This window comes from Lolium perenne, chromosome 3 (genome assembly GCF_019359855.2).
Source record: "Lolium perenne isolate Kyuss_39 chromosome 3, Kyuss_2.0, whole genome shotgun sequence".
In the NCBI taxonomy this organism is placed as follows: domain Eukaryota; kingdom Viridiplantae; phylum Streptophyta; class Magnoliopsida; order Poales; family Poaceae; genus Lolium; species Lolium perenne.
Window position 1 is genome coordinate 225985090 of NC_067246.2, and position 11825 is coordinate 225996914.

At 43.8% G+C, this 11825-nt stretch overlaps 1 protein-coding gene across 1 annotated transcript; it reads left to right on the plus strand.

Moving 5' to 3' along the window:
• The first annotated feature begins 1493 nt into the window (after positions 1-1493).
• LOC127338556 (aspartic proteinase CDR1-like) lies at positions 1494-2995 on the plus strand. Its single transcript, XM_051364620.2, has one exon. It carries the CDS (start codon positions 1510-1512, stop codon positions 2911-2913), a length of 1404 nt encoding a protein of 467 aa, XP_051220580.1. The 5' UTR covers positions 1494-1509; the 3' UTR covers positions 2914-2995.
• The last annotated feature ends 8830 nt before the right edge of the window (positions 2996-11825 follow it).

Here is an 11825-nt window from a genome sequence, read left to right on the forward strand (position 1 = left end):
TATTGTACCGTGCACGGGACATCCCATGCAAGTTTTGCCCGTTAGATTCACAATATTTTCTGCTTTTAGATTCGTGTTGCACAAATCATTCAGTTTCATTGTGTTTGGGAAATCTGAATTAGATTGTTTTGCAATAAAACATGTTGATCTATTACAGTCCACGGTACTTTCACCACTCTCCATACAGCCATGGTGGATCCTGTTCCGCTTCATTGGATTAGATGCATAGAGCTTGTTCTTGGAATGTCTCCAATTCTCTTGCTCGTCCTTGAACAAACCACATTAATGTTACTGCCCGGCCAACCCAAGGTTGTAGTCTCCGCAGCCCAGTTGGCCGTCGCCAGTGCCATTCACCCACCCGTGGCCGTTCTTTTCATGCTCGCGATCTATGGTTAGGACCGGACGGGGAAGGGGCGGCCAGGGGGATGAGGGACAAGGACGGGAGGGTGTGGAGAAGGGAGGCCAGGGAGGAGAGCTGCCGGCGACTTACTCATTGACGAGTCGTCGCTTGCGAGTTCTCCTCCTTGGTCGCGCTCCTTTTCGCTCAGGGAGAAAGAAGCTCCGTACCGTTTCGGAAGCGCCAATCGCCAATTCCAAGCCAGATACGGAGATTTGATCCTCCGAATTTGCCCCCGTTTGCAGACTCTAATTCTATGTGCAGCCAAACGATAGAATTGTTGGCCCGAATTCCAGTTCTTCAATTATAGGCCTAATTCAGTGTATTCAAACAGTGTTATAGCATTTTTTTTTGAAGTAGTGTTATTGCATTTTGTTTGCCCTTGACGTAAGATGAGTGTAAGGTAATGAGCTAACAAAACCATGTTCGTGTTAGATGTATTACTTATCAAAATTGATTGAAGAAGTACCACAGTTCGGTTCTCTTGAGAGTAAGTGACAAAAAATACTTATCGACCTATTTAATTTCTTGGTCACACTAAAAAGGCAAAAAGAATAAACGGGTTATCATCTGTAGGTCCACCACGCCTACACGTAGTGGCAAAACACAATGCAAGCGGCGAGACGAATCTTGTCTGTCCATCTAGTCTAGTCTACAGTTACAAGTACTCACAATGCAGGTAATCATATCAAATCTACACTTACCATAAGGCATAATGATCACAATATGCAGCAGTTCATATCAAATCTTACTTGCCCCATTCGTCTTCCCATTTTCTAAATGTTAGAATTTACTGTACACTAGCCCCCTTCACCCGCACCACACCAGGCAATCGCATATGAAATCTACACTTACCATTAAGCATTAGCAGAAATCTCAGGATCTTCTCCTCTCTCCAATCAAATCTACTCTTTCCATTAGTCACAGTGCAGGAAATAAGCAGTTCATATCAAATCTACACTTACCATTACGCATAATGCAGGCCATAGCCAGTTCATATCATATAATTATTACTTGCCCCATTTACGGTACACTAGCTCTCCTATTAATACTACCCGGCACTACCCCAGTGTCGATCACACTCTGAATCTGAATAGTTGAGCTGGGCGACAATGGCGGGGCAGGCTCTTTTGCTCGTCGCCTTCGTCCTGACGGCGCAGCTGTGCGGGTGCACGGCGTACGTGGGCGGCGGGTTTAGCGTGGAGTTCATCCATCGGGACTCCCCCAAATCTCCGCTATACGACCCGAAGCTCACGGTGCACGGCCGCGTGCTCGCCGCCGCTCAGCGTTCCACGGCGCAGGCCGCGGCGCTCGCGCGCTCGTACACTACCATCGTCTCTCCATCTCCTGAAGGCGCCGTGTCGGAGATTATATCCAGGCCGTTCGAGTACCTCATGTACGTCAACATCGGCACGCCGGGCACCCGGACGCTAGTGGTCGCGGACACCGGCAGCAACCTCGTCTGGCTTCGATGCGTCAACGGCAGCACCGCTGAGCCTCCGCCACCAGCCTCTGGCTCGGATGCGCATCCGGAGGACGTCGTCTTCGACGTGTCCTCCTCGGCTACGTACGGCCGCGTAGGCTGCCAGTCCGGCGCGTGCCACGCGCTTCCCGTCACCAGCTGCGACGCCAGCTCCAACTGCAACTACCTCCAGACCTACGGCGACGGCTCCAACACGACCGGCATACTCTCCACCGAGACCTTCTTCTTCGAAGACGCCCCCGGCGGCTGCGTGGGGTGCCGCGACCGTCCGCAGCTGGTGGTGCACGAAGTCAACTTCGGCTGCTCCACGTCCATCAACGGCCCGTTCCCCTGGAACGGCGTCGTTGGACTCGCCGACGGCAACTTGTCCCTCGTCTCCCAGATCGGCGCGGTCACATCGCTCGGCCGGAGGTTCTCCTACTGCCTCGCGCCCTACAACGTCAACGCCTCCTCCGCGCTCAACTTCGGCTCTCGCGCCGACGTGACGGAGGTGGACGCGGTGTCGACGGTACTGGTCCCCTCCCCGTTTGGGTCCCTCTACACCGTCGCGCTCGAGTCCGTCGAAATCAGCAACTCTACTTTCACGGTACCGCCAGACCAGTCCCATCTCATCGTCGACTCCGGCACGTCGATGACATACCTCCATCAGGGGCTCCTGGACCAGGTGGTGGAGGAGGTGAACCGGACCATCAAGCTCCCGCAGGTGTCATCGACGGGGCGGATCCTACCGCTGTGCTACGACGCGACCGGGATGACCGAGGAGTTGATACTGGAGAAGATGATCCCGGACGTGAAGCTGGTTATGGGAGGCGGCGCGGTGGTGACGCTCAAGGCGCGGAACACGTTCGTGCAGGTGGATCAGGTCACCGTGTGCATGGCGGTGCTGCCGGTTGGTGACCAATCTCCTTTTGCTATCCTCGGTAATGTCGCGCAGCAGAACATGCACGTCGGCTACGACCTGGACAGGCGCACTGTCACCTTCGCCGCCGCCGACTGTACGACCGCCTACCCCTCCCCTCCCGCCTCTTTGTAGAAATCGCCATTATTAGTTTGTTACCTAGCTACGAGTAACTAATAATCACTAGACGTCCTGTTATCATGGTTCATCTCACATTCTCCTGTGCAACGCATGTGTTGATGTGTGGATTGTAATTTGAATACCACAGCGGCACAACGCTTGTTACTGTCCCTTTTCTAATTTCTATGGTTAATACTCTCTCCATTTTAGTTTATTTTGCGTCGTGAGTTTAGTTAAATTTAAATTTAATTAAAACAGTGACAAAAATTATGAAATGAAGGGAATAATATAAAATAAAACATGGATTTTGTCTATGTCAAAGACAACCGCTAGAGAATAAAAAAAAAAGATGACTATGCAAGAACATCAGTCAGACTATCGGCTAAGGGAGATGGAAGTACGTCAAGCTCAAATGTTCACAACACACCGGCGTTACACTGGCAGACTAGAGCATAAAGTCGCGTTGCGGCGCCCACCCATCTTAATGAAGGTAAATGTATTTAAGAACACAAATGTACACCACAAATAACATACAAAATGTGATGTAAGTAAATGAGAATATCCAAGAACATAGATATCTTTATGCCAATTCTTAAATGAATGGTACGCACCGTGCAAGAAAATTCTGATTTTTTATCCAAAGACAGATTTTTCAGAAGTTCAGAAGGATGACACCAAGGCTACTGCTCATCAAACCAACGCATGGCTACAGATATTTTGCTTTTCATATTCCACCTCCTTGTACATGTCGATGCATGACTTCAGGTCGCCCCGGCACAGCCTCGCGACATTTTGTTCCTCCATTAAGGCACCTAGGAGTTTGATTTGAGGTACTTCGCCAGCCAGTAGACTGGAGCTCCACTCTCTTTTGTCTTTCATTGCTCAGTTTCAGAAAAGAGTAGAACATGCGTGATAATTTCCAAAGATTTGATGTAAATCTTTTGAGTGCATAAGCAACGATATATATGTAAGATCAATAGCAGAAATGTGGACCTAAACTCAGGCAAAAAAATAGAATAAAACAAACACAAGTTGCTGATGTAATTCTTGAATGGCGAGGCATGTTGCATCGCATAAAAAAAACTGAAACAATTGTTAAAACATATCTCATCTAGGAGGTTCATGATCTCATTCTATACATTTTGTCCGATCAAAGCAAACAATAAATTTAACCATGTATGAGTAAGCTAGTCTGTTAGCGACAACGGTATGCAACACTCATGTGCGTTAGGCCATTTAACTTGATCTGCTATACAAATGATTAGGATTAAATATATATAAAAAAATTGCGAGCATCTTGATGCTCTGATAGCTGTATTGCAACATGTTGAAGAAGTGAAAAATCTTCAGAGAACATAGTCAGTCTTCACTGAAATTCATCCATGATATTTTGCAAAACAATATGTTCAAATATTAAAGAGGTATGCATGAAAAATCAGAGGTGACAAAAAAGGTTTTATGTATTAATTGGTTATACCCAGATTATGTAGTAAATATATATTTCCTTCATCCAGATAATCCTTGCCTCCATAACTTTCCTTGTATATGTAAATATAGAAACCTAGGGCTTGATAACTGGTCCGAAATTCAAAATATCAGAAGCTTGAGAATAGCACATAAATACAAGCTTCTGATATTTTGAATCACAATTGGTGTGAATCGGCAGAGGTGTGAATCCAAACAACCACACTAAGAAATTAGATGGAACATAAATACATTACATGCTTGTAAAATAAGCCTCTTCTAAGATAAGAAGATATTGAAAAAATATTGCAAAGTGTACCTGTTCGTTGCAGTAATAAAAATCAGGGAATTATCTCTTTAATCATGGCAATTACTTCAATGCACCTAAAATAAAATAGGATAAGAGAATCACTAAGCCTGCTGACCACTGTAGAAGTTATGGAAATTTATCTCAGGCTAAACCATTGTCGACTTGTGTGATTTCAGACTAAACTCGGTTTGGAAATTTAAGGTGAATATTTTTTTTGAGAAACACAGTACAAACACAGACGCTTACATACATGCGCATACATTCACCCCTACGAACACACACGCACACCCTACCCCTATGAGCACTGATACGTCTCCAACGTATCTATAATTTCTTATGTTCCATGCTAGTTTTATGACAATACCTACATGTTTTATTCACACTTTATAATGTTTTTATGTATTTTCTGGGACTAACCTATTTACAAGATGTCAGTTCCTGTTTTCTGCTGTTTTTGATTTCAGAAAAATTGGTTTACAAATATTCTCGGAATTGGACGAAACAAAAGCCCACGGCCCTATTTTCCACGGAGTGTTCCAGAAGACCGAAGAAGAGTCGAGGAAGGCCAGCAGGGGGCCCACCCCATAGGGCGGCGCGGCAGAGGGGCCCCCCCGCGCCGACATGTAGGGAGGGAGCCCCTGGCTCCCCCGACGCTGCCCCTTCGCCTATTTATTCCTTCGTCTTCGAAAACCCTAGCACCGAGAGCCAAAATACGAGAACAGTTCCAGAGACGCCGCCGCCGTCAACCCTAACTCGGGAGGTTTAAAAGATCTCCTCCGGCACCCTGCTGGAGAGGGGAATCATCACCGGAGGGCTCTACATCACCATGCCCGCCTCCGGACTGATGCGTGAGTAGTTCATCCTTGGACTATGGGTCCATAGCAGTAGCTAGATGGTTGTCTTCTCCTATTATGCCATCATGTTTAGATCTTGTGAGCTGCCTATCATGATCAAGATCATCTATTTGTAATGCTACATGTTGTGTTTGTTGGGATCCGATGAATATGGAATACTATGTCAAGTTGATTATAGATCTATCTTATATGTGTTGTTTATGATCTTGCATGCTCTCCGTTGCTAGTAGAGGCTCTGGCCAAGTTGATACTTGTAACTTCAAGAGGGGGTATTTATGCTAGATAGTGGGTTCATGCCTCCATTGAATCTGGGACAGTGACAGAAAGTTCTAAGGTTGTGGATGTGCTGTTGCCACTAGGGATAAAACATCAATGCTTTGTCTAAGGATATTTGTATTGTTTACATTACGCACAGTACTTAATGAAATTGTCTGTTGCTTGCAACTTAATACTGGAAGGGGTGCGGATGCTAACCCGAAGGTGGACTTTTTAGGCATATATGCATGTTGGATGGCGTTCTATGTTCTTTGTCGTAATGCCCTAAGTAAATCTCATAGTAGTCATCATGATATGTATGTGCATTGTTATGCCCTCTCTATTTGTCAACTGCCCAACTGTAATTTGTTTACCCAACATGTTATTTATCTTATTGGAGAGACACCACTAGTAAACTGTGGACCCCGGTCCATTCTTTTACATCTGAAATACAACCTACTGCAATCATTGTTCTCTTTTGTTTTCAGCAAGCCGGTGAGATTGACAACCTCACTGTTAAGTTGGGGCAAAGTATTTTGATTGTGTTGTGCAGGTTCCACGTTGGCGTCGGAATCCCTGGTGTTGCGCCGCACTACACTCCTTCACCAACAACCTTCACGTGATCTTCATCTCCTACTGGTTTGATAATCTTGGTTTCTTACTGAGGGAAAACTCGTTGCTGTACTCATCATACCTTCCTCTTGGGGTTCCCAACGGACGTGTGCTTTACCGTCACAAGCAGCTACTTTTCTGGCGTCGTTGCCGGGGAGATCAAGACACGCTGCAAGGGGAGTCTCTCACACCCAATCTCTTTACTTTGTTTATTGTCTTGCTTTATTTTATTTTCTGTCTTGTTTGCTTTCTTTATATCAAAAACACAAAAAAATTAGTTACTCGTATTTACTTTATCGGTTTACCCTTGTTTATTTCATCATGCTTCTCCCTAAGTTCACTTTGAAAGATATATCGATAGGGAGTGGTTCTATCATTGGAAGAGATAATATAGAAGAATTTTTCAATCATGTTAGTAAGGTTGAAGATTTTGAAGATAGATCCTTGGTAGAACTTGCTCCTAATTATGAAATTGCTACTGCTTCTTTAGTGCACATGTTGGAACCTAGATTTGTTACTCTTAATCCTATAATGTAACATATGTTTGTTACACTCTGTGATAGGGAAGAAGGAGAGAAGAAAGATTTTGTTTTAGAAACCCTTCTTAAAGAATTTGGTGATGTAGCTAGTGAAGCTAGAAAAGTCTTTATTCAACATAAGATGCTTGGCTTTTATATCAATGTTGCAAATACCCTTGAAAGGATGGAAAAAGATAGGCTAAAGTACACTAATGAATCCAATTGTGAGGGGAGACTAAAATACCAATACTTTATAAGCTCATAAGAATGCATGAGGCACTAGAAAAGAATTTTGATTGGATTGTTCCTGAAAATTTATTTGAGGAGGATAGTGAGCCTAAAAGTAATGAAAGAGGAGCTTCTGAAACTTACATAGATAAGATACAATGCATCGTTGAGAAAACTCCCAACTCCTATGTTGATGCTTCTTCTCTTGATGTTACTTGATTTTCACTTTCTGCGCCTAGCTGAAAGGCGTTAAAGAAAGCGCTTATGGGAGACAACCCATTATTTTATTTCTGCAATTTTTGTTTTATATTTGAGTCAAGGTGTTTGTTACTACTATAGCAATACCTTTGTATCTTTATTTTATTGTATTGGTGTGCTAAGTAAAGTCTTTGATAGAAAAGTTGATACTAGATTTGGATTTCTGCGCAGAAACAGATTTTTAGCTGTCACGGTTTTGAGTTTTTCTCTCTGTAGAAAAATCTAAAAATCCTGAAACAAATTCATGAGTAATCCTCAGATATGTACGCAACTTTCATTCAACTGGAGCTTTTCCATCTGAGCATCTTAAGTGCCTCGAAAAAATTCGCCTTTACGGACTGTTCTGTTTTGACAGATTCTGCCTTTTATTTCGCATTGCCTCTTTTACTGTGTTTAAGTGGATTTCTTTGCTCCATTAAATTTCAGTAACCTTGGGTAAGGTCCAGAAGTGTAGGGAATGATTGTTTCCTTGCTGAACATGTGAATTTTTTTATTATGCACTAACCCTCTAATGAGATTGTTTTGAGTTTGGTGTGAAGGAAGTTTTCAAGGATCAAGAGAGGAGGATGATATAATATGATCAAGAAGAGTGAAAAGTCTAAGCTTGGGGATGCCCCCGTGGTTCATCCCTGCATATTTCGAGAAGACTCAAGCGTCTAAGCTTGGGGATGCTCAAGGCATCCCCTTCTTCATCAATAACTTATCAGGTCACCTCTAGTGAAACTATATTTTAATTCCGTCACATCTTATGTGCTTTATTTGGAGCGTCTGTGTGCTTTTATTTTCGTTTTGTTATTTTCATTCTCTGAATAAATCGGATCCTAACATGCTTGTGTGGGAGAGAGACACGCTCCGCTTTTTCATTTGAACACTTGTGTTCTTCGTTTTATTTTTCATGTTCATGGCAAAAGCTGAAAGCCGCAGCACTTATTGCTATTTGGTTGGAAACAGAAAATGTTGCATGTGGTAGTTGGTATATTGTCTTGAATAATTTGATACTTGGCAATTGTTTTGAGCTCTCAAGTAGATCATGTTTAAGATCTTGCATCATGTAGTTTAAACCTATTAGTGGAGAACTATCGTAGAGCTTGTTGAAATTGTAGGGATTCGTAGCATAGAAAACAAAAAAATTCCTACCACGAGAACGCAATCCAAGCCAAGATGCAATCAAGAAGACGGTAGCAACGAGGGGATGAACGAGACTAACCCTCGAAGATTTCCAAAGCCTACGAGAGGAGGCTCTCGTTATTGCAGAAGATGATCACTTGCCTCTTTCAAAAGCGCGTAGAAGATCTTGACGGTGCCACAATCGGGCAGCACCTCCGTACTGGGTCACACGTTCGGTGTTGATGAAGACGACGTCCTTCTCCCCGTTCCAGCGGGCAGCAGAAATAGTAGCTCCTCCTTGAATCCTGGCAGGATGACGGCGTGGTGGCGGTGTCGATGGAGATCTCCGGTGGAGCTTCGCTAAGCGTTTGCGGGAGAGGTGTAGGAGGAGGGGCGGCTAGGGTTTGGGGAGAGGGGGTGGCCGGCCACTTGAGGGGTGCGGCCAGCTATGGCTTTGGTGTGGCCGGCCCCCTTCCCTTGCTCCTCATTATATAGGTGGAACCCCCAAGTGTTGGACTACAAGTCTTCGAATAAGACCCCAACTCAAAACCTTCCATGTGTAGGGAAACCTACCCAAGGTGGGATTCCCACTTGAGGTGGGACTCCCACCCTTCCATGAGGGGGGGTGGCCGGCCACCCTTGGTGGAGTCCACCTGGGACTCCACCCCCTAGGGTTGGCCAGCCATGCTAGGTGGAGTCCCTCCGGGACTCCGCCTTCCATAGTGATTTCTTCTGGACTTTTCTAGAACCTTCCATAAATGCACCGGATCATTTTCAAACTTATAAAATGACTTCCTATATATGAATCTTATTCTCCGGACCATTCCGGAACTCCTCGTGATGTCCTGGATCCCATCCGAGACTCCGAACAAAACTTCGAACTCCATTCCATATTCAATATCTACTAATACGACATCAAACCTTAAGTGTGTCACCCTACGGTTCGCGAACTATGTAGACATGGTTGAGACCTCTCTCTGACCAATAACCAATAGCGGGATCTAGAGATCCATAATGGCTCCCACATATTCAACGATGACTTAGTGATCGAATGAACCATTCACATACGATACCGATTCCCTTTGTCACGCGATATTTTACTTGTCCGAGGTTTGATCATCGGTATCTCTATACCTTGTTCAACCTCGTCTCCTGACAAGTACTCTTTACTCGTACCGTGGTATGTGGTCTCTTATGAACCATTCATATGCTTGCAAGCTAATATAGATGACATTCCACCGAGAGGGCCCAGAGTATATCTATCCGTCATCGGGATGGACAAATCCCACTGTTGATCCATATGCCTCAACTCATACTTTCTGGATACTTAATCCCACCTTTATAACCACCCATTTACGCAGTGGCGTTTGATGTAATCAAAGTACCTTTCCAGTATAAGTGATTTACATGATCTCATGGTCGAAAGGACTAGGTAACTATGTATCGAAAGCTTATAGCAAATAAGTTAATGACGTGATCTTATGCTACGCTTAATTGGGTGTGTCCATTACATCATTCATATAATGACATAACCTTGTTATTAATAACATCCAATGTTCATGATCATGAAACTATGATCATCTATTAATCAACAAGCTAGTTATACAAGAGGCTTACTAGGGACTCATTGTTGTTTACATAACACACATGTATCAATGTTTCGGTTGATACAAATATGGCATGGTATATAAACATTTATCATAAACACAAACATATATAATAACCACTTTTATTATTGCCTCTTGGGCATATCTCCAACAGTCTCCCACTTGCACTAGAGTCAATAATCTAGATTACATTGTAAGGTACCTAACACCCATGGCATTCTGGTGTTGGTCATGCTTTGCCCTAGGGAGAGCTTTAGTCAACGGATCTGCTACATTCAGATCAGTGTGTACTTTGCAAATCTTTACTTCTCCATCTTCGATGTACTCGCGAATCGAATGATAACGCAGCTTGATATGCTTCAGCCTCTTGTGTGACCTTGGGTCTTGTGCATTGGCGATGGCACCCATGTTGTCACAATAGATGACTAGTGGGTCCAATGCACTAGGAACCACACCGAGCTCTACAATGAACCTCTTCATCCATACCGCTTCTGATGAAGCCTCTGAAGCCGCTATGTACTCCGATTCTGTTGAAGACTTCGCCACCGTGCACTGCTTCGAGCTTGACCAGCTTACTGCAGCACCATTCAATATAAACACATACCCAGACTGAGACTTAGAGTCATCAGGATCAGTGTTCCAACTTGCATCGGTGTAACTGGTTACAACGAGCTCTTGGTCACCTCCATAACAAAGAAACATATCCTTAGTTCTTTTCAAGTACTTTAGGATATTCTTGACCGTTGTCCAGTGTTCCATTCCTGGATCACTTTGATATATGCTAGTCAAACTAACTGCATGTGCTATATCCGGTCTAGTACATAGCATGGCATACATGATAGAGCCTACTGCCGAGGCATAGGGGATCTGATTCATCCTTTCTCTTTCTTGTGCCGTAGCCGGTCCTTGAGTCTTACTCAAGACCTTACCTGGTAACATAGGTAAGAACCCTTCCTTACTTTCGTCCATTCTAAACTTCTTTAGAATCTTGTCCAGATATGTACTTTGTGAAAGCCCTATTAGGCGTCTTGACCTATCTCTATAAATCTTGATGCCTAAAATGTACGATGCTTCACCAAGGTCTTTCATTGAAAAACTCTTATTCAAATAACCTTTTACACTGCTTAATAGTTCTATATCATTCCCAATCAATAATATGTCATCTACATATAATATCAGGAATGCTACAGAGCTCCCACTCACTTTCTTGTAAATATAGGCCTCTCCATGACACTGTATAAACCCGAAGTCTTTGATCACCTTATCAAAACGTCGGTTCCAACTTCTGGATGCTTGCTTCAGTCCATAAATTGAACGCTGAAGTTTGCACACCTTGTCAGCATTTTTAGGATCGACAAAACCTTTGGGTTGTACCATATACAACTCTTCCTCAATGTCTCCATTAAGGAACGCCGTTTTGACATCCATCTGCCAAATCTCATAATCGAAAAATGCAGCTATTGCTAACAAAATCCTCACAGATTTTAGCTTCGCTACAGGTGAGAAAGTCTCATCGTAGTCAACACCTTGAATTTGTCGGAAACCCTTTGCGACAAGTCGAGCTTTATAGACAGTAATATTACCATCAGCATCTGTTTTTCTTTTAAAGATCCATTTATTCTCGACAGCCTTGCGGCTATCAGGTAAGTCTACCAAAGTCCATACTTTGTTATCATACATGGATCCCATTTCGGATTTCATGGCTTCTTGCCAT